The sequence below is a fragment of the Falco naumanni genome, chromosome 2 (genome assembly GCF_017639655.2).
Source record: "Falco naumanni isolate bFalNau1 chromosome 2, bFalNau1.pat, whole genome shotgun sequence".
NCBI classification, from domain to species: domain Eukaryota; kingdom Metazoa; phylum Chordata; class Aves; order Falconiformes; family Falconidae; genus Falco; species Falco naumanni.
Window position 1 is genome coordinate 86,816,924 of NC_054055.1, and position 26,205 is coordinate 86,843,128.

Here is a 26,205-nt window from a genome sequence, read left to right on the forward strand (position 1 = left end):
CTATAAAAAACTCTGTGAGCAAAACCAGCAGCAATTCAAAGTTTATAGCTTGCATTTGAAGGTACTACGTGTTGTATAAATATTTGTCATTTGTTTCATTGCAGTGCCTTTTGGCTTCGTTTTGCTTGTCAGGCATTCTGGCAGATGACAGTTGTTAGAAGCTCCGCAGCCCTTTCGCGAATACTTCTGGGAAGCTTCTCTCAGACGTAGGCAACAGCATGGAAGAAAGTATTGATATGTTTAGTTCAGCTTTTGACTGATTGCCACTGTGAGCTGATTATGCATGGAAGTTGAGCTTTCAGTACCGGGCATGGTTTTGAAAGTAAAGCATTCAGATAATGTGTGATGTTTGGAAAAGGAGAGCTGCACAAAAGGATGGTGAGACAAAGTACCAGGCAGGAAGAGCTCTGTCACGTGGAAAGACCAGACGTGGAGCCAGGACCACTTTGTTTGCCAAACCATGAGAAAAGATTGCTCTTACCTACGTCAGACAGGGTTTATCATAACCTGTAAAGTAACATTGCGTTTCCCTGAGACACTGCAACAGCATGCCCAGCTCCGTGCTGAATAGCACTGTGGCCTGCCATTTTCTCTTGGCCTCCCAACAAGTGTGCCAGGCTCTGCTTTCCGTGGGGAAAAAAAGCTTTGACTGACAGGCGTAAGGTAACTGCTTAGGCAGGCTGCCAGTGCTGCAAGGTGCACGCCGGAGTTTGCTTGTCCCACAGGCTGTGTGTAGCCTGAGGGATGGATCCTTACTATCTGCCGTAAACCAGGGAAAGAACAGTTAGGGCATTGTACTTTTATTTAGAAATCATTTTCCTGTCAAAATATCCCTCATTAAGAATTACTGAAGGAATCATACTGTAAATCCTTGGTGGCTGTTTTTGGATTTCTGGAACTGAGTAAGAAGCAAAGATAAAGAAAGTAAAACTGCGGACTAGATTATTTAGCAGAGGTTTAAGGTGGAGTGTCTTGTGCTTAAAAATACCCTTGAAAAAGGAGAATTGCTAGGATAGTATAAAGCCGAATGAATGACAAACAGTTATAAATATTAAATGTAAACCCCATAGAGATATTCAAAAGACTGTGACATATACAATCATATTACCACAGAAGAAAAAGAAAACAAATTATTGGAGTGGAGGATATGTATGTTTGCTTGTTAAAAAGCTAAGCATCCAGATGAAACAGGAAATGATTTGGTGCATTGGTTCTGTGGAGAGCTTTAGTCTTCTGCATCAATGGGAAAAAAAAAGAAAAAGTTTTGGGTTTTTTTTTAAATAAAAAATAAAATTTAAGAATATTACAAATACATTTTGAAGAAGTTAAAAAAAAATTACAAGCCAAAAACCATGCCAAGGTTAGGTCCTGGAAAGCTTGTAAGGAAACATGAAACTAGCTACATAGCAAATAAAAATCAACTATACAAATTTTTAGTAGCCTTCATCTTCCCCTAGTAACAGGTATTATTCCAACTTTGTCAGGGACAGTATGTCTCATAAATATTCACTGTTTTAAAGAAATTACATAGTTTTTACTTTAAAGTCAATATTGAGTTTGTTAATGAAAATGGCTCGTTCAATTAACTAAATGGCTTCCTAAACTCAACTTATATGAAACTCTTTCTTACACAGATTGTTTTACATTAAGAAATTATGCATAAAAAGTAGCTTCTCCCCCTTCCATTTTAAATCATTCTTTGGTAGATGCTCTAGGGATCGTGATTTTAAGCAGACAAAACTTTCTGAACAGTGGCTGTAAGAACTGCTGTTTTATGCAATCATCTTACTAGTGTTATGGAAGTGTCAGTTATGTTTTTAGAAGCTTGCATTTAATAGTTATTATGACTGTTGTTATTTCTTTATCATACAAGTCCTGGCTTGGACAATATAAAAACCTGTTTTCAGTCCAGTTATGTTGCAGGCTGATTGCAGTATAGTCACCTGTCTCCTTTTTCCTTTGTATATTTTTGCAGAAATGGAACAGTAAAGCAGAAGCTGCTGCTTGTTTTATATTTAGTAAGGAGAGCAGTTAATACAGAAAGCTATAAATTCTTCATTTCTCTGTATGCAAACAATTGTGATTTTTTTCAAATTTGACGCTACCAGTTTTCTTACATTAGACGCCTACTTTCATAAGTTTTTTTGTATATCAGAGGGACCCCCCAAGTAGGACATAGCAGAAAAACATTGTGACCCCCCCAAGTAGGGTATACCAGAAAAACATTGTTAACAGCCTTCACAGATACCCCACAACATACTTTTTTTCATATTCATTGCAGTTCATTATAGTTTATCATGTTATGCATAGCAAGAAAGCTAAATTTTAATCCACTGTCAGGTTCATAAAAATAAGATCCATTTGTAAATGCTGCTCTGTTATTGAGAGGTTGGTGAGACAGCTAGCAAGAGAAAGGGGTACCTTATCTGATATTGGAGGGCAAATCCCACAGATTTCCACTGCTGTTAAAATACTGGAATTTGGTATTTCTTTTCTTCCCACGTATCATTAGGAAAATTCTCTATATATTCTTTTTTTGGCAAATGACATGATGTTGGGAGACACAACTTCTGATCTATATTCCCAAGCAGCTGGATAATAACTGAATTATCTTCTCTTTGGTAATTTCAGGTAAATAGGAAATGACTGTGACATTGACTTGTGGGAGAGGATGGAAATATTCAAAATCAGGCATTGGTCACTTGAAATATAATATATGCAAGTAATTTCAGTGGCTTTCCTTACTTTTATCAGGTCACAGCTGCTGATAATGATGCCTTACTAGTAATATAATTTATCAAGTTCTTTCATTTGCAATAACATTTCTGACCTCTGCAAAATGATTCCCCATTGTTCATTCTTCCTTACTTACTGTCTCTACCTAATTGGTTTCATTTTTTTTTCATTTTGAGCATTGTTCCTGAGTTAAGGGTTCGAACTGTAACTCTACAGCTATTATTTTAATTGATACTGCTTTAATTGAATCTGCTTTTTAGATATTCATAAGGAATTAAACAGAACAAGGACACAGAATATGATTTTACATCAGGTGACATACTTTATACAACTTCTTCCTCCCTTTATAATTATTATTATTATCATAATAATTTGTATTCCTTTCCATCTGCTCAGCTCTAATTCATCCCGTAGTGCATGCACACAACTATGCAAATAGACTGAAAAATAACTATCTAAAGCTAAAGTAGGAAATGGCAGTGGAAAACTGGAGCGTGTGAAATGATCAAGGAGATCTCTTCTGCCAAGCTGAGCATATGTATCGTTTTACACCAAAGTAATCAGATTGGGGTGGTGATGAAAGAACATAATATTATGTTCTTTCAATATATTAGGCTCCTTGTGAAGGAAGATCATCCAAGGCATGAGGTTCAGATGGAACAGAAACAAGCAATGCAAGTAATTTTAGAATATATGAGAAGAAATGAAAATATTTAGATAAAGATCTAGATTTTTAAAATATCTAATTATTCAAATTTCACAGAAAATTCTTGTTATGAGAAATGTTTTCCTTTCTATGCTGGTAATTTATTTGTGGGTTTTTTTTTAGTATTTTAATGAAAAGAGCAAATATAGGAATAAATTAAATAAGTGGAATATTGATAGTTTACGATTAGAATAAAATTAAGTATTTTGAAGATCAGTGTCACTTGGTAGTTGGTAAAATTAGGCTTTTTTACTGTTTCCCAATTTAGAGCTTACATCTTTTCTATTATTCTGTTACTAAGCTTCCAATTAATATAACTTAATTAACACTTGAGCTAAAGTACAGAATTTTAGATGCATCACATGTTTTCAGATGAGTATTTTGACACATATCACTGAAATTATATAGTCCTTTGATGTTGAAATCAGTTTTTTTTTCTTTGAAGGAATAATCCATATTTTTATTGTCCTTTGCACTTGTAAATTTATTTTTCCCTTTCATTGCAAACTAATGTATATTTTAAACGTTGATCTGCTGCCAAATAGGGCAAAGTTGAATATATATAATTTGTATGCAAAGGACTAAGCTACACTTTTAGAAAGATGTTCCAAATCAAGTTGTCCTTTCTTCAATTTTTTCTTTGCATCCTGTCTTCCTTGCCAGCCTGTTACACTGCTTAATCCGACCTGTGTTCAGTCTTAGGCAGATCTGGGGCAAAACATCTCCCATGTTTGCCCTGGTTTTACTCTTTTGCAGGTGTTTCCTGATGGCTGCTGTTTCTGTTGGTCTTCCCCCTTAGAAAATGACATCAGCTGTCCTCTGATAAAACTTAGCAGTCTTTCTTAAGTAGGAGGGAAAGAGATAAGATACCAAAGAAAATGAGTAGATGCCACATGGTTACCCTGAGACATCAAATAATTAAAGGAGGAAGGGGGCCAAAAGCAAAAACATAGAAAATAGAATTGGAATGGGACATTAGCTATTGCCTACTCATCCCTGGAGGCATCCAAGAATTTGCAGGGAGAGCTCAGAGGCAGCGGGGCAGTGGGATGGCTGTAGGTCCCACCAGCACCAGAATCCCACTTCAGGGGTGGAACTCCTGGAGCTGTGAGTAACAAGCTTTAAAGACTGAGAGTAAACAGGTAAGGAAGATTCTGGAGAGCACCATCTCCTTGTGTTCTCCTCTGCCACAGAAAGGGCATAAATCTGGACACCCAGTCGTCATATCCATGTCCATTAGTCCATGGAGAGTTTCCCAAATTACGCTTCTGGTGAGCTGCAGAATTAGGTCAGGAAACAAGCTGTCCCCCCAGAGACAGTCTGCAGCAGGACCTCGGCCTGATAGGCAGACTTGTAATTACCTTAAACTCATCAGGCTCTAATTTGATTAGCCAGCTTGACAGTTTGATGCCAGAGTTTATTAAAAAAGAAAAAAATAAAAACAAAAGCAAGCAAAATCCCTGAGATCCCAAATCTAAGAATCTGATTTTCACACAGTGGTATGTAACATGTTACCTGGCTCTTACAAAGTATTGCCTTGTTAAATGCTTATCCATGCTTAAACTGTAGTCTTAACCCGAGTTTGAGGTAAGTCCGTTCTTTATTTATTTATTTACTGTTCTTTTTACCTCTATGTTAAAAGTAGACAACTGTAGATTTCTGTCTGTAATGAGCTGGTACATGTTTACCTAGATTTCTTTTTTTATTTTTATATTAACATTATTACAATCCTATGTTTTTGCTACAATTTTAGAGCAGAGGCCAACTTGTAAGAAGAGGCTGCATTTATTTATATCACATTTTAGCTCTTAATATAGGTGGGCTTTATTTTGTTTTCTTTTCTTGCGTGATTATTTTCGAAAACAGTAGGTTGAAGTCCAGACTATCACCACAACCTAATCTTTCATCTTCTGCTTTTCTGGACTGAACATACCTCAGAATGCAATTGTTTACTTCCTCCTGCCCCACCCCCGATTCCCTCACCCACACCCACCCCAAAAAACCCCAACCCACCCAAACTAGAGATTTTTCTTTCTTGTGATAGACCAAATATGCTTGATTAATGTTGATTTGAAGAAAATTTATTTAAATTTCAGATCTTCAGAAGTCAGCTTGGATTTTTATCTGCCTGTGACTACCAATGTACTTTCAGTAGTTTCTGTGGAACTTGTTTACATTAATATTAAAGCTACTAAACACTGGAGATTAACATTCAAAAGTTGTAAGAAAGATGAAACTAATCTTCTGTGAAATTAGGCCAAGGTCTGCATAGATATTGAGTTAACACATAAGGGAAATGAATGCATTTTAATTGTTTTTCTTTCATATCTGGAGCCATTCTGGAAAAGCAGAGGTTTTTATTATATTTCATAAGATTAGGAAGATAGAAAAAGTAATTTGACTCATGGGTCAGTTTTTATTAAATAGGATATTAGGGGGTGGTTCTAGTGAACAATGGAGATAATGTAATATATGGCAAATCAACTTCTTGAATTACAAATGTCATTTAAATACAGTCTAATAAACCATATGCAGAGTATATGTAGAGGTGTTATTTTAGTACCAACAAATCAGTATCTTCAAACCAAATTTGTAAAGAAAGGTAAATGTCATGTGTTCTTCCCATTCTCTCAGCTGGTGGTTTGGGTACTGTTTGATTTGGGTTGTTTGGAGTGTTCTTGTTTTTTGGTGGTTTGTTCTTATTTTAGTAACCTTCGTTGCTTTCCTATCTCTGGGGAGTTTAGATTTATTGTCTTCTGTAAAGTGCTATCATTAGGGATTAGAAGTTAGTATGCAGCAGTAATACTTCTGTAGCCAGGCAATATGACGGTAATGCTTCCATTAACACTGTTTAACTTTACAAGGAATTTCTGTTTTATTGTGTGTATCAGAAACCTCACGTTTGCTACTTTTATGAGGGCTGCTTTAGTAAAGATGTGTTTAAAAACAATGAATGTTTGGGAAACCTTATTTTTCTTTATATGGAAGGCTAACCATACTTCTTGGCTGATTTTAATAATTAATGACCATTGTTTCTTATCTCTGCCCAGGCCTTGTATTTGCTGTTGTGATTTTTTTTTTTTTTTTTAAATACAGATGGTTTTTTCCCTAGTATATGTTTGCAATGTTGCCCATTGTGTAGTAGAGTGACACCTTACCTCCCTACCTATAGAAAACAATCTGGGCATGACAGCATGGAGCTTTGTGTTGGCTTATTTATTTTCAGCCTGTTCCTATATTTACTCCAAGTACTTCAGTGCTGTTGGATTTGAACTACGCCATTCACTGATCCTTCATTTCTAATATTGTTGGCACAGAAAAATGTGCTTAGTTAAAAATCTGACTGCTTTGAATGCAAGTAAGAGAACCAAGTGGCCCAGTCAGTACTGATGATATACTTCATTATTTTTCTTCACTGTGTGAGTCTGCTTTGGCATATTTGGATTCAACTGGCAATGTTAAATATCTTGAAAGAAAACACATGCTCATAAATATTTAGATTCAAGAGGTTGAGAAATGTTAGATATCATTAAAACAATCAATTTCATATTTTCACTATGACTTTTTCTGATTAAAAATTCACCTTTAAAACAGTTTCATATACTAGAGGTGATAAATTATTTCACATAAACAAACAAACAAACAAACAAAAGAGAACTCTGATGTTGGGGTATTCATTTTGTTTTGATTTGGTTGATTTGGTTTAACTTTGTTTCAAGTTTTTGTGTCTGTTTTGGTTTTGGGGTTTTGTTTTCGTTCTTTGGGATTTTTTTTGGAAAGAGTGTGTTTTGACTGACTTCTAAGATATACCTACCATAATAATTGGATTGGTGGGTCTTTACTTTCTTTCCCTTCTTTCTATTGATGTATAAAACTTGTATTTTAACATTTTATGTAAGTGTATATATGTGTAGTGTTAAATTGCTTCATGTTACTTTTTTTTCCCACCAAGTCACTGGCTTCTGGTATTTTTTTCAGGTGTCCAAAGACCTTCCAGAGAAACAAAAAGAAATAGAGATTCTGCTAAAGGATTTCATCGAACTTGATCAACAACTAAATCAGGTGATACTCTGGGTAACACCTGTTAAGAACCAGCTGGAGCTTTATAACAAAGTTGGTCAACCAGGAGCTTTTGATATTAAGGTAAATTTTCTTCCATTTCAAAAAAGCATCAGGATATTTAGAGGTCAAAAAGTCAGTTGCAGCATCAGCTGTGCAGTTTCTATTAACAATAGAGCTTTGGGACAGAAGTTGGCAGTAGTCCCCAGAAGTTCAAAGTTCTATGAATTAAGGAAAACTTTTATTCTTTTCCATTAAATGTTTTCTAGTGACAGGGCAGTTTAAAGCTAATAGTTCCAAGGTGAAATATGAATATAATCTAGTCTTTTGTGTTGTCATATACATGAAACAGTAACTCCAAAAGCTGATACATCAGGTTTTAACACAAAGCAAACTAAAATATAGAATATCAGTGCTGGACCATTTAACATGTTGCATTCAAGTTAATATGACTACATGAAATTCAGAATAGTTAGTGCCATATCACGATTCTCATATTGCAAGTAAAATTATCTAACTGCACAGGTAACAATTCAGCAATCAGTGTAGCTGATTGTCTAGTAATTGTGAGTAAAATATATGTAATCTGGTCCTTGATATGTATTTACGTATTTTTTTTAAAAAAAGCCCATATATGGGTTGGGTGAGGCCAGAGAAATTAAGGATGAGAAATACACATTAAGAATCAATTCGTCTGCCGGTGTATACTTAGACCTTTTGACCTTGCATTTTGTCTACACATATATGAGCTTATCTTCACATAAACTTGGAAAATATTTTAAATACAATAGGGTACTGAAATCCATGAAATGTCTCTGGTTTGTAGTAGCTGAGCATCTTGTTCACCTAGATAAAGATTAAACAGAAGACACTGAATTTTGTATTGATTTTGATGATGGATGCAATTTTCAGTGAAATAAAAGGAAAAAAAGGATTTAAAACATTTCTTGCCTTGCATGAAATGGAATGTTACCTCCTTCTGAAGATGTGTAGTTTTGCTGAGCGTGTTAAATTCACTTTAACTCAGTTTCTTTTAAAGAACTGTTTTAATGCCAAAACACTTTTTACGTCATACAATCACGTTATGTAAAACAGTGAATGTCAAGTCCTGTTGCAGTCCTATAATTGACAGAATGAGTTCAGGAAGACATTAATTTTTTAACAGATAAAATTAGTATAGTTCTTTGCAAATGTCTCTCTATATACTACATAAGTGATGAAATTTTGTTTTCAAGAACATTATCTATCCTTGTTTTCTGTATTTTAACCAAAAAAAAAATGTGATTCATCGATTTTTTCCTATATTTTTTCCAATCTGTTTCCTTTAATTCTAGATTGATTCCACCATTAAAGTTTATATAAAATAAAAGCAGGGCTAAATTGCTACCAATTCTAAGACTATTGCTTTCCATACTGTTTGTGAAAGAAATTATCTGCTGGGCTCTTTCAGTCCTCTTACGGTGATGTGACAAGAATATTTCTGAAAAAATGTTGAAAAAAAAATCTGTAGTCCTGAAGCAGTTGGGATGAAATCGAGAGAGGTAGGGGGAACAATGAAGAGGCAAACAAAGAAAGGCAAATAAACTTTCTCTCTGTGAAAGACCCTACCGTATTTCTTCCATGGATAAATTTAGATTACTTAGATTTAAAGTTTGACCAGTTTTGATTGTAGATTAAAAAGCTAGCTGTTTATACTACTGTAAGGGCTGTAAGCAGATGAAGCGTGTTAGCTTTTATCTGCATGTTAGCTATCTGGCTGCCCTTAAAAGACATCGGCTTCAAATTTTAAAATGTTGTTGACTGATGATTTACCTAGACTTAATTTTCTTCAGGGAGAGAATGTTTTATATTAAGGATTCTATATTAAATGCCTGTGAAGGCAAATGGGATTCTTGAACGTTTTTAAGGTTAAGGATAAGCATAGTAAAAGTTTTGAGACTGTTAGTTATGACAAAACATACAACAAATATGAGTCGATAGAATGCAGGAAAGCAGCCCATTTGTGATTATATCCAATTTTATATTCAACTTCAAACACATGTTTCAGATCCATGTTAACATGCTGTCCTACATTGGGTCAAGCATGTGCATACACATGCTCTTGAATCATTGTTGGCATGATTATGTTTATGTGTATTTTTAAACTACTATCCTGTATAGCTAATGCTACCTTTAAAAAAGTAAGGACACCTGCATGATTACCTATAGGAGGGATGTATTCAACAACATCTTTTACTCTGGTGTTCCCAAATGCTGTATAGTATTCAACACATATTCTACCACCATATTAATTCCTCCAACAATATCCAAAGAACACTGAAGTATCTTCTCTAGGATTTAATAATTCCATTTTTCAGAAACAAGCACAATTCTGATGATCACCTAGTAGAACAAAAAGGTTATTGTTAAAATAGAAAATATATGGGATGAGAAATTTTACAAAGAATCTTTTTTGATACTCTAAGAATCTGGAAGGTATGAAGAAGAGGTTTAAAACTTAATGATCACACTTGTGAGTATAGCACTGGACTGAAAAAGACCAGGCTCATATAACTCCTTAGGAAAACCAGACTATTTTTGTTACAGAATTTGATATAATGGCTTACAAATTTTAATTTTCATTTCAATTGGGACATTGTCTTTTATAAAATTTCTCTCAATGTTCTTCATACTATTACTAAGCCTGCAAGTTAATGTTCTTCTCTTTCCTCCTCAGCTGTTAAAGTCCCTTCCATTCTCTTTCCACCCCCCCTACCCCCCCCCCCCCCCCGCCCCCTTTTTTCCCTAATGTATACTTGGGAAAAGAGTTCCGAAACTAATGTGAGTGGAAAAGATTTGGGCATAGATTTTAAGTACTGTTAGGATATTCACTTCTAAAAGCCATAAAATACTGAGTGTTGGAAATTTTATGACCTCAGATACAGGTGGAAATCAATGGTGAGAACAACAGATGGGGTGGGATAGATAGGAGAGAAAGAGGACAGGAGTATGTGTTTGTTTTAAATTAATGCATATAATGTCTTTATCAAGTTATCAATCTTACATTAAAATAATGCACCTGTTTTAAAGCAAGTTTCTTGCATTTTTACTTACCTATAGAAAATTTCAATTACAAAAATGTGTTAGCTGAAATTAAAACTTGATACACTAACCAATGCTTATCTAAAACACTAATTAGAATTATTCTGACAGAAATCTCCAAAATGCAGTAATTTATTTATTTAAAAACTATAGCAAACTTTACTTTTGGCATCCACCTATAATATGGTAATTAACATCAGTTTCCTCCATAAATCAGGGGATATAATAAATGCATGGTCTTATCAGAGAATCTCATTTAGCTTTTAAATAATATTGATCTATATAATATCTGCATAATAAATAGATAAAGGGGAATATCTGTGGACTTCACTAGCACAGTTCATACTGATGACTTGCAGTTTCTGTGATTTAAAAACTGATTTTAAAGTGCATAAGTATTTCCACTTGTGCAAAACTTGCATATTAAAAGTAGGTGAGAACTCCATAAATTTTACAGTTCCTTAGAAGAATGATGAAATAAAAGCACCATCAGTGTTAACTTTTAAGGGTGGCACCAAAGAATTTCTGTGAGTAGCAAAGGTGTAACCAAAGGAGAAATTGTTACATATTGTTACAGAAAGCTTCACAAAACCATAAGATTTTCAAGACCCAAATACATAATTGTGATTGGTGAGAGGTAGATTAAAATTCCTCCTGTAGATCTTACAAGTACATCTATATTAGTAAGTAAAAAATGGTCAGGATTATATTTTGGTTTACAGGCCAACTGACAGAGCATAGCTTACATCCTTTCAGCAGCACTCTGATCCCCAAAGAAGATATTTGTATCCTGTTGCTGCACCTGTGGCTCATGCTAATCCCTGACCATGCCTGCGCAGTATCTCAGACAGTGCAGTTTGGCTCATGAAGCAATGCTCGCAATTTAACGGTGTGGGCAATCATGCTGCAGCGCTTGAGCATACACCCTCTCCCCATTTAGTTCATTTCTCCTCTCATCACATGAAAATCGAGGGAAGGATGAAAACTGGTTATATGAAAAAGAGAGGTTCAGTGTCACTGACATAATTCATTTTTTGTGTAATTTGACTTCATCATACAGTCCCCTTCTGCTTTCCATTCATAGCTGTATGGATCTGTATGTTCTTGAACCAGAGCGTTGACTGTGTGCTTCCATGTACATGAGGTTATAGACATGATGGCACTTGCTCTAGGGGCAGTAGGACCACTAATAATACTAAAATCTTCCATTTAGCAGTTCCTAAAGAGTTTTCTCTTATGCCTCTGCCCTTGTACATATCCTTGCAGTGCTAAATCCAGACTGGTACCACTGTTGACTGTGATTGTGTCCACCCAATGCTCTGTAGCCTGCCTACATCCTGGATTTCAAATTTCCAAGTGGTGTCTTGCCCTTGGACTAGCATAGGATGTCTTGGTGTGTGCTCTTGCCCAATGTGATATAATCATTTATTTAAGAAAAGGCTCTCTGGCTGTTACCTTACATTTATTAACCCTTTATTAGAGAGGCATTTGTAAGTATGCTGTTATCATTGCTCTATGCTTGTTTTAAAGAATCACAGCACGGCTCAGGAAACACCTGACACAATATACTTTTTCTTCATAATTTTCTTGACCATAATTTAGAGACTGCAATGCCACAATTAGAACCCAGGCTTTCAATTGGGCACCACAACATTTAGCAGTGGTTTCCAAAACCTCAGGTAGGCTCTAATAACTCACTCATTTCTCACTTAATAAATAAGAGTAGAGAAAGGATACTTTATTCCCAAGATTTAAAAAACTTCTGTGGCAGTATTTGCTTCACTTATGTTGTTAATCCTTAATTACAGTTTTCTTCTACAAACAGTCAAAGTTGGGGTATTTTTTTTTTATTTTTTTTTTGGTAATTAAAACCTTGTCCCAGTAAATCAACATTGAAACACATATTTGCAAGCTACTGGTTTAAAGTATTAGGATAGATCTCAGTTCTTTTTAAGTGCTGAATATTTTTTTTACTACATTGACATAATCTCCCTTCTCATAGCAGCATAATGCAGACCGCTCCTGTGAAATACTTATGTATATGCATGGGGAAGCCATGAAATCTACATCTCTAAGAGTTTCTAGACTCTACTGCTGCTTGTGAGAACTGGAACACTTCCAGGTTTGCAAAGTACCTTCCATGTAGCTTCTCACGTGTCTAGAATATATAGTCTTTTACTCTATGAACTTCTCCAGTTTTCCAGGCTAACAGTATGACTCCTCTGTGGATTCGCTCTTCGACCTGGAATTATTCTCAGTCTAATAGCTTTTTTGCATGATTTAGTATTCATACTTCACAGACTTACTCAGCTGAAATCATCATGAATTTCCAATGTTACAAAACAGTGCAAAGAAAATACTACAAAAATAGTCTACATCATAACACAGGAAAAGATTAAAATACTTAATAGTGCAGCTTTATTTGTAGTACAGCTTCTGCCAGCACTGGTGTCTAGGTTAATAGTGTTACAGTCATTGAATATAGCCGTGCCAGGAGACACCTTCCATGTAGACATGCTGAAGTTCAACTCTTACTATGTCATTGTGTTTTTATGTGCTGGTAGATTTTTTTTACCAGTACTTCTCCCAGCACGAGTGACATGTAGCTAGCGAAGCACATTTTCCTGGTCTTGCTTTCAGTTTATGTTGAACAACTTTATCTTTCTTAGCAGTTTATTCTTTCTGTGTCACTGCATATCCACAGCTAAACATGGGCATTTTGCAACTCCTGAGCACTCAGAGTTAATGGTTTTGCTGGTTGTATAGCCACAGTCCTTAGTCACATAAATAAACGTGAATCCCAAGAAGTGATAGCTGCTCTTCAGCTGTTAATGCAACCATATCCTCTCAGTGCAAAGCCGGGGTCCTGCAGGATAACATGGATGGTATGAAATATTTTCTTTCAATGACTGAACTTTGACATAAGGAAGTTTTATTTAGCCTTAAGAGATCTGTTTGGATCTCTACCCAAACAGCACTAGCCCCAGTAACTTCTGCCTTGCTTGCTGGGCTTTCTGAGAGTAGCCTTGCTTCTTTCAAGTCTGGGGAAGTTTCATAGTATTTTAAGATATATTTCCCATGGTACTTTGGCACTTCTTTGGGGTAGAAATGTACAGGGAGGGTGATATCCATCTAACAGCAGCAGATACTAGACTAACATCAGAGCAAGCTGTGTAGCAGTTACTGAGGTGCAAACATGCACAAACTTCTAATAGGATGATCTCCACCTTCCTCTTTAACCTAGACATTATTTACAAACTTTCTGCCAGATATTCTTTTTGTCAAAAATATTAATATAAACAAGGACTCATAAAACAAGCCCCCATATACTGTTGGATATTAAAATTTTATATGAAAGAGCTGTTATATAGAAACAGTTACAGATATTGCATGATATATGGCAGCCCTGCAGTTGACTTTGAACAGACACTGTTTGTTGTCTGTCAGAGATGTGCATAGAATTAGTAGAGCTGGTTTGATATAAGGTCAGAAGATACTGCTCTGAGCATCTAGTCAGACCTGCTCTATAAAGTAATCGTTTCAGTTCTTTGCATTATTTCCTGCTTGAATGGCAGCACACCTTTCTCAAAAACAAACAAACCAAAGCAAGACCAGGTTCTAATTTCCAGGTACAGACAGTCTTGTGGTAAATCACTTCAACAGTTGAGTTAAAACCTTGCACATTTTTCCTCGGCTGTGTTTGTTTAGCTTCATCTTTCTGTCACTGCTTTGTTTGCCAAACTAGAGAGAGCTCCAATACTGCATTGACAGTAATCAAATTTTCTTCTAAACTGTGTTTGTTAACTATCTGTTATTCTAATTTGGTCAAGAAAGCATATATAGAGTTTCTAATTAGTATTAGTCCAAAAAGCAATTATTGTTGTGGTCAAAGCAATTATTTTTGTGGTCCTGATAATAATGTGTTTATCTTTAATCACAAGCTAATTTTGGCTAAGTCAGCTAATCAGAGTTTTAAGTTGGTAGCAAATGTTGCTATAATGGAAGGTATAGTCACTTTTGCATTGTCTTCTTAATGGAATATTTAAGGACATACATGAGCACTTTGAAATGTATTTATTCTGATCCAGCCATCCAAATTTAATACACTTAAACCTTTTAGGGATATGTTATTCTGAACATGAGGCTATAGACCCATACTTTACACTTTGAAACAGCTTTGCCTACGGCATCAACAATCTGTAGAGCTCCAGAATTATGGCTAAAGGAAGTTATGCAAGTACTGACCTTTATTTCCTCCCACTGACTGTTCTGCTGAAATTTATTTACTTCACCTGCAAGAAAAATTAAGAGGGGAATCCTGGAAGAGAGGGTAATGAGTGATACTTCACTAGTTGGCAGCTTAAGAAAATACCTTCAGAAAGTCTAACCAATCTTTTCTTTTGAATTCTCTCAGTTTTCCTCTAAATATTTGTTTCTTCACAGTCCTGTTTAATCCTATGTGTGATAGGACTCCAAGTAAGAGATTTTTTATTAGATATTCCCAGAGCTTTTTCTTACAGGCAGAACATGAGGAGGCTTCAAAGAATTGTTAGATTCAGAAGTTAGGTTTCAGTCTAACAGAACTAGAATAATAGGGCTTTCTTAAATACATTAAGATCAAAATGACTAGATAAGACAGACCATAAGTAAAAGCTTTCCTATCACAAGCTACTGCAACTGTGACTAAGATAAAATTAACATTCTGCAATCTGTTACAGTCAGATTGCACTTTTTTAATGTAGTTCATGTAACATTTGTGGAGTGCTAAGGCTTTAGAAAAATACTTTAGGTGGGAGCTAAAGGGGTTTTTTACAATCAGAAAAAGAACCTCTTATATCCATATGTGTGCAGACACATATAGTAAGGAACTTTTATTTTATTGTGACATAATCAATAAGAAATCATTAGCTAGATTTAGAAACACGAATATGTACAGAATATAAAGTATCTTGTCTAGTAAGGTAGAGATAAGAAAAGTTTACAAACTGGCTAGTGCTAATATGTGTTTAGTTGCTGCTATTTTTTTAGCTGTTACTATGGATTATTTGCTCTGGTATCTAGTGTTTGAAATCTATGGGTCAGTATTCTTAAAAAGCCGAGCATTCTAAATCTTCTGAAAAATGTAATAAGTTTACAGATTTCTTCAGACCTGCTCAATTATCATAATAAAACATGCTGATTCTTTTTTTTTTTTTTTTCTTTACTATCCTTAAGTGCAGTCCAGAGAAAACCACCTTAGTTAACCAGGAAAAAACTAGCTAGTACTTTTGATAGCTTTTAGTTCTAATAGCAATCTTTAGTTAATGACATTTTCAAGTAAATGTTCATCCAAAGAAAACATTCTAAGTTTCTGAGACAGCAGAATTTTATTTAGTGAATTTCTACTTCAAAGACAAAATTCTGAAAGAGGAGAAATACTGCAGAATGAATTGAACATAACTTTTTACTGGATAGAACAATCCCTGGAAAAGATTAAAATCTTACCAACAGCTTATGTCCATTACTTCTGAATTTTGACTAGTGGTAGTCCAGAAAACAAAGAATGTGAGGAAAAACTCGTGTCAACTTTCAGAACTTAGTAAGTATTGTAATTGTTAGGGTTCTCTTAGTCGGGTATCATTGCTAAGATTAAGTGAAGTTAGTATGTTATTTTTACAGATTTTAAATAAGTAAAAAAAAAGTCATAATTTTATAAAGAAACAGTTCTATCTATGACATAGATTCAAAGATAATTTTAATTATAGATTTTCTAGTTGTCTTTACAAAATAAGTAGTACTAGGTTCATTTTACATTGTTTATGTTTCATGTATGATGACCTACCCTGTATTCATAACAGACTCCAAGTAAACAGGTAATTAGCACTGGATATAATAAATGTCAGTCTACTGAAATACTTTTCAAAGATTTTTAACTCAGTAGCCTTGTTCATATTAGAAAATGCCACTAACTCATTACAGATTAAAACTAACTCATTGCAGATTATAATCCACAAAACTCTGTCAGTTTTAACGCAGCCTAAGTAGTGCCAAACTATTAGAAAAATGTAGAAAAAAAAGAAAAAAAAAACCCCAAACACCTACCAGCAGACTCTTTCCTAAGCATTTACTTGCTGGTAGTCCTTGAAATAGAAAAAAAAAAAAATGTGAATAACAAAATCTGTTATTGGTATTTTGAATATTGAATCTATTGTCAAAAGCAGCAGTATATCATGTTGTGACTATCGGGCTCTGCTTCTTTAACTAGCATTAAGGTACCTATTTTTATGTAATTGGAGTGTAATTTTGCAATATGTGACCACAGAGTGAAATCTCTAGCTGTGGTGTGCCAGATCATTACCACCAGTACATAAGGCTTTGAGCAATGGTTCAGAAACCCATACAGATATACAAGAACATTGCATAAAACAAAAATAGGCTGAAAAGGTTGCTTGTAAATGGAACCTAAAAATAAAAGCATGTTTACAGCCTAGTGACCTGAAAATACAAATCAGCATTTGTTAAGAAAATTCTAAGTAAATGCATATAAGTAACTTCTGTGTTTAAACACCCAACAAAGTAATCTTGGAAATAATTTAATAAGGTGCATGTTAGCTCTGATTCTCATACAGTAACTTTAGTGTAACAGAAAGCACATTGGTGAGAGAATCCTAAAAGCCATCATCTCATATTGCACAAAAATAATTAGGGAAACACTGTGTATCCCAAATTTATTTTCTCAGTCTTCTATGAAAACCATTTGAATACTGGATTTTTAAAAAAATTCCTTGGCTATCTCCTCCCAAATGAATTTTAGGTTGAAAATATTTCTCCTGAGTTTCATTATGTGAACTGAATTTAAGTACATTTTTTAAAAGTAAATGCTAAAATGCATAACTTGCAGTATATTGGAAAATAAACTCAACACCCAAAGTATTTTAAGTTTTTATTTAAATGTCCAAAGAGCAAATATAGATAATTTCAAAATAGGTTTATCTGTCCATCCAACGGACTCATACAGAGTTACAACCAGTATTTGTATAATTAGAACTCAATACTGGGCAGAACACTGACATTTCATGTTCAGTCGTTCTCTTTTTCAATTTGCCTGGTTTTCCAATCAGTACATATATATATATATATATATATATACATTATTTTGGGATTTATTACCTGTTCTGCATAATCCTATGAAAACAAAGTCTCCTTACCAGAGGTGAGGAGTTGAAGATTGTAGACAGCTTCAGGACAAATGCCTTTGCTCTGCTCTGGATCTGTGGAACGTTAACAGATTCAATGGCTGTATGTGCAAGAAATCAATAGCAATTGGCCAGATGGACAGTGCTATTGTGTCTGGTAAAAATCCTTTTTGATGCTATATCTTTGTCTAAATTTCACCCTTTGAATTTTTCAACAGAGATGTGTTCTGCACTGTGGCTAACACTACCTGTTAGGCATACGGGTCTTGTGATTGTAGTTCCATGGCTAAGGTGTTTGAGTCAAAGTGTATGTCAAACAGGATCTTTTCTCCTCTGCCTTTTAGCTTTTTTTTTTTTAAAAAAAAAAACAAAAAACACAAACACAAAAGAAACAACAAAAACAATGACAGCAAATGTAAAAGGTGCATAGAAAAATTCTTATTAGTAAATAAAAATAGAGGTATCCACCCAATCTCATTCCATATATCTCTGTATTTTTCTGGTTGAAAACCCTGCACAGTGTAGCAAATGGATACATTTAGCTAACAGTGCTTAGTTCTTTTCTTTTGCATTCCTGGATATTAGTTTAATAATATGCATGTTACTACTGTATAAATTTATGTGGGAGTTATTTGAGTTTAATGCTTTACTTCCACAAATTCTTTGCCATTACAATGATTTACTCTTTTGGGATCAAATGGCCTGCATTGCTCAGCTTGATTCCAATTCCCCTGCTGTTAAAGGAGGAACTGGAGATATTCTATTCTAATCTGAACAGACAGCCCTATCCTACACGTTATATAAATGTCTGCTGATGGCGTTCCTTACCTCTTCAGGAGAACTCAGGATTTGCAGGACTGAAGGAAAGATCTGAGGAGAGGGCACAGGGGATCAGAGGGTATTGCCTGCTCCTCCACATCCTACCTCCTAAAAGCCTTAGGAGTCAGCGTACCTCCTCCAGGCACAGGAGAAGGTCAAAGCTGTGCTTCCTGGGAATTCCTCCAGGTTTTAGTCTCAGCACTGCCATTTCCCCTGGAAGACAGTTTTCCAGGTGGATTGTGAACAGATGTAGGTGAGTATAGATGGTGAGGACACAGAGGCGATGAAGAGAAATGTGAGTCCCAGCATTTTAAGGAATGGATGGAGGAATGACACACTGGATGGGGAATGAATTGACAAAAAGCAGAGATTTCTGTTTCCACTTCTAGACCACTGAAGTCCTGCTGACCCTTCCAAATCTTCTTCTCCAGTCAATATTAAACCCCACTTTATTCTGTCCATCCACATTGCCTCCAAATCCTCTTGCTATCTCACTAGTCCTTTCTCCCTGCTTCCTCAGTTTCCTAGTCTTTTCTCTTTACTCCCTCCTTACCTTCCGGGTTGTTACTCACCCTTTCTGTGATCTTCTATACTTGAGTCCTCTCCTCCTTTCCAAGGTTTACACAACCTTGATTTTTGCATATACTGGTAAAGAAGCTTCAAACTGTCTCTGGGTGTAGTATTTATACTTGTTTACTGTCCATGGTGGTCACTTGCCGTATATTAAAAATAGCATATTGTGTTCATTTTAAGCAGATAAAAATAGGCCATCCTTAAAAAAATAAATAACTCTTTATTGTTAAAAATAACTTGTATTTGGATTTTGTCCTTGACAAGCTCTGAATGACAATAGGAATGCTGTCAAATCTTGTCAATCACTTCATTATATACTTGACAACCTCCAGTTAGAACATAAAAGAAGAGCATGGCTAAGGAGTAGCAAACCTAATTCTCGACAAATAAAAGAAAATTCACCCACACAAGAGAATGAAAACTCTGACTGGGCATTGCTGTATTTTTCCTTCCATCAGCTTTCATTTGCCAGTTTCTACTTGACAAGCTAGGCCAGATAAGTCAGATTTTAACTCTTTATTGATTCTTTTACCTTTTCACTTTGCTAACACCTTTTTAGATGAGTAGTTTTTATATGCAATAACAGGTAGTATAAATTGTCTACATGAGCACATAAAGAATATGTGCCTCAGACATTTATCTCACTGTATTCTGACATCTGTTTATGATTTGGCAAAAGGCTGAACTGTGAAAACTTCCAGTGTTGAGATATTGTTTGATTATTGAAACCACTCCTATTTTCAATGCATTATTAAGATCTGAAATGTCAATTTAATCAACTCATACAAACCAGAACTTGATATTCTGTGCATAACTCAATTATCACTCTTTCCATATATCTTTTTGTGGAACTTTGAGGAGCAATCTGCTCTGTGTTTTCTCTGTGAGCTTTGAGCATTTAGATTTTAAATAGTCTGTATCCAAACCTCTTCTAAAAAATCCTCATTCCAAGTGCAAGAATATTAATCAATATTGGCTGCAAATGGTTTGTGAAAATATGGCAAACTTTCCCAATGAGTAATCCTTGTAAATTGTTTAATCTGTAACAGACGTTTCAGTCTTGAGGATGGATTGCAAATTTATCTGTGTTCCAGTGTCTCAGGGTATGAAAAATTTATGAAAGGTGATCAAGTATTTGATGTGTGGTAGAATTTTAGTAGGAAATAATGGATGACTAGTAAATCAAGATATGATTTCATTTTTAAAGCATAAGCTTTTTAGAAGTATGGGTGAGTTGCTTGGAAGTTAGGCTATACCTCAACTTTGTCTTTTGGCTTCCTCCTTGTACTATTAATAACAGCTCAGTTAGTGTTCAGAGTCCTAGGGAAAAGTGTGGTTAATATAAATGAGCAAATAAATACAGGAGGAAACTTACAGGAAGGACAGAGCAGTTTACCAAGGCTCTAGTGAAGTCAATACCAAAACTATAGCTTGCTTCACTGCAGCTATGTTTCAGAGATAGGTTATTTCCTCTCCTATTCAGAAAATCTTTTTTAACATTCTCACCAATTGTGTTCTTTTTCATATTCTCTTTTCTTAACAGAAAACTGTCTTCAAAACACAATTCATGAAAGCTCTTGGACATTCTTCTTCTTGATAATAATGTTATTTATTAAACAGAAACTTATATTCTGTAAGATTATATCTTTTTCTCTACAAACAATGTACAATTTAAAGTGCTGGAATCTGAAGAAGAGCCCATACAAATGACACTTATATCCGCACAAGGTCCTGTTAGCTTTGGCTTATTTTGCTTAGAATTCATTGCTATGTAGTAAATACTAGAGGCAGGGAATATACATCATCTTGGGGTTTTGTACATTGGTAATTATATGAATTTTTTGTACCTTGTGGATATTTAAATAAGTTTTATTTGATCAATATTAATTTGATTGATATTTGAGGAAAAACTGATTTATTTTTTTAGTGCTTGTTTTTTTGTTGGTTTTTTTTTTTTTTTAAATAGAAGCATATGCCTAAAAGAATCATAGTTCCTTCTCACACTAAAGTTAGTGATAATGTGGAAAACAATCCTGTTGCAGATTTTGTGCTATGTTTCTAAGTAAATGTGGTTTTGAGATATTTGACATAGTGCTGTAAAGCTTAATTCTTGTGTGATACTCTTGTAAAGAGAGTCACCCTCTTATATATGACAGATTCTACACCAAAAGATGGTTATTGGTGGTGGCAATACTTTCTAAACAATTGCAGCAGGTTAACCCTGGCAGGCAGCTCAGCCCCACACAGCCGCTCGCTTACTCATCAACCCCAGTGGGATGGGACAGAGAATCAGAAGAGCAAAAGTGAGAAAACTCACAGATTGAGACAAAGACAGTTCAAAAGGCAAAGAAAACCTGCCTGCACAAGCAAAGCAGAATAAGAAATTAATTCACTGCTTCCCGACGGCAGGCAGGTGTTCATCCATCTCCAGGAAAGCCGGGCTTTGACACAGAGTAGTTACTTGGGAAGACCAACTCCTTAACATCAAATGTCTCCCCTTCCTCCTTCCCCACAGCTTTTATGGCTTAGCATGACATCATATGGTATGGGAAAGCCCTTTGGTCAGTTGGGGTCAGCTGTCCCAGTGGTGTCCCCTTCCCAGCTTCTTGTGCACCCCCAGCCTGTTCGCTGGCAGGGCAGCATGAAAAACAGAGAAGGCCTTAGCACTCCGTAAGCACTCCTCAGCAACAGCTAAAACATCTCTGTATTATCAGCACTGTTCTCACTGTAAATGAAAAATATAGTGCCATACAGGCTGCCCTGAAGAAAATTAACTTCATTCTGGCAATACCCAGTACCATGTAAATCTATGCTGTGGCTGTTGGTTTAGTTTATTGAATGGAACTGTCATCATTTGCAATAAGAGAGAAGAAATTCTGATTTCTTTCTTTGCTGTTTACAAGAAGAAATAAAACAATTTCTATGACTTAATATTTTTATAATTATCACCAAATTTCACTTGCCAGTCAAGATGCTTATGGTAGTAGTCCGTATCTGCTACTGCATCATTCCAAGTAATTTTTCTTCCTCTTAAGCTGCTATCCTTCAGCATCTAAAAGAGCACATTACTGGGAAAGAGCTTGTAAAATCATTGTGACTTCCCTTATTTTCTCACAAGAATTTTTCATTATGTTTTTCTGCCAGATTTCCTTCTTCTCTGTCAGTTCTCCTGGGTTTGTTATTATCTCTTTTATATTATGCACTGGAACTAAGACAGGGTCTGCAGTCTAGGTGGAACAGGAGCAGCTGTTTCATCCTGTGTCCTGTCCAGCCTCAAAATAAAATATTCTGAATCATATCCAATCTCAAAGAATTCTTCTTGCTGGGCCTTTTCCATAGTCCAACTGGATGATTAACAGTACTTTATCAGTATATGACCACCATAGCCAAATTCTTTTCATATACCTTATCTGCAGGCCGTTTCTTTACAGCTAATATTTTCATTTATCTTCAGTACATCCAGGAAATTTCCTTTTCAGGACAGACAGCTGCAATGGATAGATACTGATTTCTCTGCATGGGGAAAAAAAAATACTATATTTCATCCCCTCTAGATGTACAGAGAAGCTTACAAATTTCTGGTAGCCAACAGGAAAACGTGCTTTGGAAAAAAACATCCTTTCACCTCTGCAGAGCGGTGGCGATTGCTAATTCAGACATAATTTGCATGGCTTAAAATTTGGGATCTTCTTAGTTCCATTTCATTGCTGAGGACTTCCTTTTCTTTTTTCTTTTTTTTTTTTTTTTTTTTTTCCCCCTCCCTTCTCTTTTCCAGTACCAAGAATAAGATGTATTACAGGGAGCAGGATGATGAAAAACACCACCAAATCTGAATAGACACAGTGTCTAAATATTTCACAAACTGCACAAAGGCTGCAATCATAGGTTTATAAAGTAGTTATGAACTCTAAAATTGAATTGTTAAACTTTTAGAAGGAAGAGGTCCTTCATGTAGTGCACTTTTCCATGAAATAATTTTCTCCTCTAAAGTATCTCAAAAATTATTCACATAGGTCAAGAGTTATAGTTGTATCAATTTTCCAGTCTCTCATTAAAATCAGATTACTCTATTTTGCCCAATTTACTTTAAAAAGCTGGATGAATCTCACAATACTATTTTCCCCATGAAGATAGCTTCTAACACTGCCTTGGGATCATATTTCAAGTATCAAACATTTAAAAAATCAGTCATTTAAAGTAATGGGGGAAAGAATGGTTATCTTATTTACTCATAATGGCATTTTTAGAGGCAAGTGTATAAAATTTCTTGTCCACTAGTTACAGAATATTTTCAGTGCTAAAGCAGTTTTACATTAAGCATCAACTCAGGCCACTAATGGAAGAGTCTTCAAATTTAATTACTTGGGTTTGGCGCCTTTTTTTTTTTTTTTGGGGGGGGGGGGGGGGTGGTTGGTTGGGTTGGGGTTTTTTTGGTTTTTTGTTTGTTTGTTGTTTGTTTGGTTTTTTTTTATTTTAATAAAGCCCTAAGACATGGAGGTGAAGTTAAATTCTGTAGATAATCACAGAATGTTTTTTTTCTAGTAAGATAGGTAAAATACAGGAAGTTATCAAACCTTTTCATCTGTTATGTTGAAAAAAGCAGAGGTACAAGCTTTCCTCTCCTTGAATTTTGTCAAGATTAATTAAAGACTTTATTCAGGAAGTTTAAATACTGGGAACTGTGTTTTTCCCCCAGTGTATTAGGTGCCACCTCAATATGGCCACAGAACTGTTAATAATAGTATGTCTCGGATATATTCTAATAATATTGTAAAGATATCTAAAGTGAACACCAAGAACGCCATTGACTGTATTGTCTGACCTACGATCAAGATTTGATGCTCACTGTGGTGTAGTTGCACTTTGATGTATTTTAATTAAGTTTTCTCATACCACTCTTTGTGGTGATTTAGCTTGTTAGTCTGCTCCATGAATGGAAATGTGCAAGGCTGAGTCAAAAGGAAAAGTGAGGTTGCTTATTTAGAACCAGATTTCTTGAAGATGGGAATATATTCACGTTTTCTATCCACTCCCTTTTATTTGTGAGGAAAAAATGAGGCATTCAGAACCTCACCATTTATTTCCAGCTTTTTCCCTAAAATATCTGGGAATGGTAACCTGAAAGATAGGCATGAATATTTCATGGAACCTTGCTGGAACTTCTTGTGAGCATGAATAAGAAAATGTTACAAGTTACACTCTCCCTCATCTAAAGGACAAGAAAAACATAATTAGATGTAATTTTCTGTTATCAAGTCAAATATGTATGAGGATTTGTATCTAATTATTTTGAAAAAGTCTTTTTGACATTAAAAGTCTCCAAATTATTTTAGATTTTTGATTTAGTATATTTGCTTGTTATACATCACTGACTTGTCTTGATCAGTAAAGTGAAGGGAAATTGCTTAATGCCTCTGTTTTCCTGTGAATAAATTATCTTCTTTAATCGTCATGTAATGAACCATCTTGATAAAAAGAAGTCATGACTTTTAAAACAACTCACTATATTAATTTCAAAGTTATATTTTTGTATTTGAAGTTTGTAATTAAATTTCCACTTTTGCATTGCACTTCGCCATGAAGACACAGGTTTAATCACTTGAACTTCTCCTGCTGTCCCTGCAGAAAACATCCCATGGACACAATCTTATTGGGAAACCAATCCCAAAAGTTTTACCAGCATTATTAGAGAAGGTGAATCAGTGCTTGTGATTCTTAATATAGACCAATACGCAGTCTGAAATGTTGCAGATACTTTTATAGATGGTTGCCTGGGCCTCCAAGTTACGTGCAGCATATGTCAAACAGCCTGTCTGTGTCTGCTAGGATAGCTACCATCTCTTGAAATAACATATGCCAAGTCATCAAACTTTCTCTTCCATTAGCATACGCACCAGAGGTTTAGTCAATATATTGGTTTCAGCTAGGGAATATGAATTTTCTAAGTTCTGAGCTATATCAACAGACTTTCATAGTCCATATGGGGCTGTAGACAAGTCCCTGCCACTTTTTCAGCCTGTAAATTTGTTCAGCAGGTTGAACTGACATGTTGTTAGAAATGCAGAAGCCAGTGTGGCTTATTCAGCAGTAGGCTTTCATCAGTTTGGATGCACCATTTTAACACCACTGAAAATTCATAAATGGTATGTCATGGAAAAAAGGTGGCCTCTGATTCTTGTTGTATATGCATGTTTGAGAAACAGCAGTTTCCAATGATGATTTATTTTAATTTGCCATATGTGTGAAATGTTTAATTAGCATATTCATCACCCAGCCCAGAAGCAGCACTACGATTCCTTTCACAGGCAGTTCATAAATTGTGCAATTCCAGTAGAGTCAGCTCTGTCTCCCAGAGACAGTGCTGCACCCGCCCCACAGCCGCCCTCCCGCAGCAAGCAGAGTGAGTGTGGCAGAGGAGTCAGTGATCTTGAATCTGGACTTTTAAAAGTGATGGGTTTGGCATTCTCTAAAAACCGATGGACATGATCATGGACAACTCTTATGAGCTTTAGTAGTAGCCTGGCCTGGGCAATCAAGAGCAGATGTCAGGCCCAGCTCTGGGATGATGTTATTCACCCGGATCCTGCATAGCCTAGATAATAACGGGGTCTCTGCTGTAAGCGAAACATCGGAGGCCATGTCACAGTTGTTACCTTTTTGTTCACTTTGGGAACTGAATGATGGAGCAGTATCCTGAAACTACTTTCTTGCTGTTGACATGTATTAAAAGGGTGTCACCTAGCAAATGGATTTGAAATTGCTGGAAACTTGCTCACTGGGCAGAATTCATCAAGGGGCTATCCCATCAGGCAGAGAACTGGGCAAAGATCTCCCTCAAAGTTACTTCAGCAATTTAATGTCAGGTGTGCGCTTATGTAAAATCATTTTGTGATGTTTTTAAATGATGTTGGCATTAATGAGCAACAATCAAAAAGTAGTCGCTGCTCTAACAAAGAAGGTATGTGTTAATTTCAGTGGTGTCCAAGTGAATGACAAGATATTGAGTACTTCTTTTTCCCCTGGACTCTTACCTCTTTTTTTATTTCCACATAAATC

The 26,205-nt window shown here is 35.4% G+C and overlaps 1 protein-coding gene across 12 annotated transcripts in view; it reads left to right on the top strand.

The window, feature by feature from the left end:
- Positions 1–26,205, top strand: part of DMD (dystrophin) — a 1,096,913-nt gene that overhangs the window by 701,886 nt on the left and 368,822 nt on the right. For all 12 annotated transcript variants that reach the window (XM_040582467.1, XM_040582466.1, XM_040582468.1 and 9 more), the window contains one exon: positions 7,421–7,585. In XM_040582467.1, the coding sequence (XP_040438401.1) occupies positions 7,421–7,585 (165 nt within the window). The remainder of the gene's footprint in view (positions 1–7,420; positions 7,586–26,205) is intronic.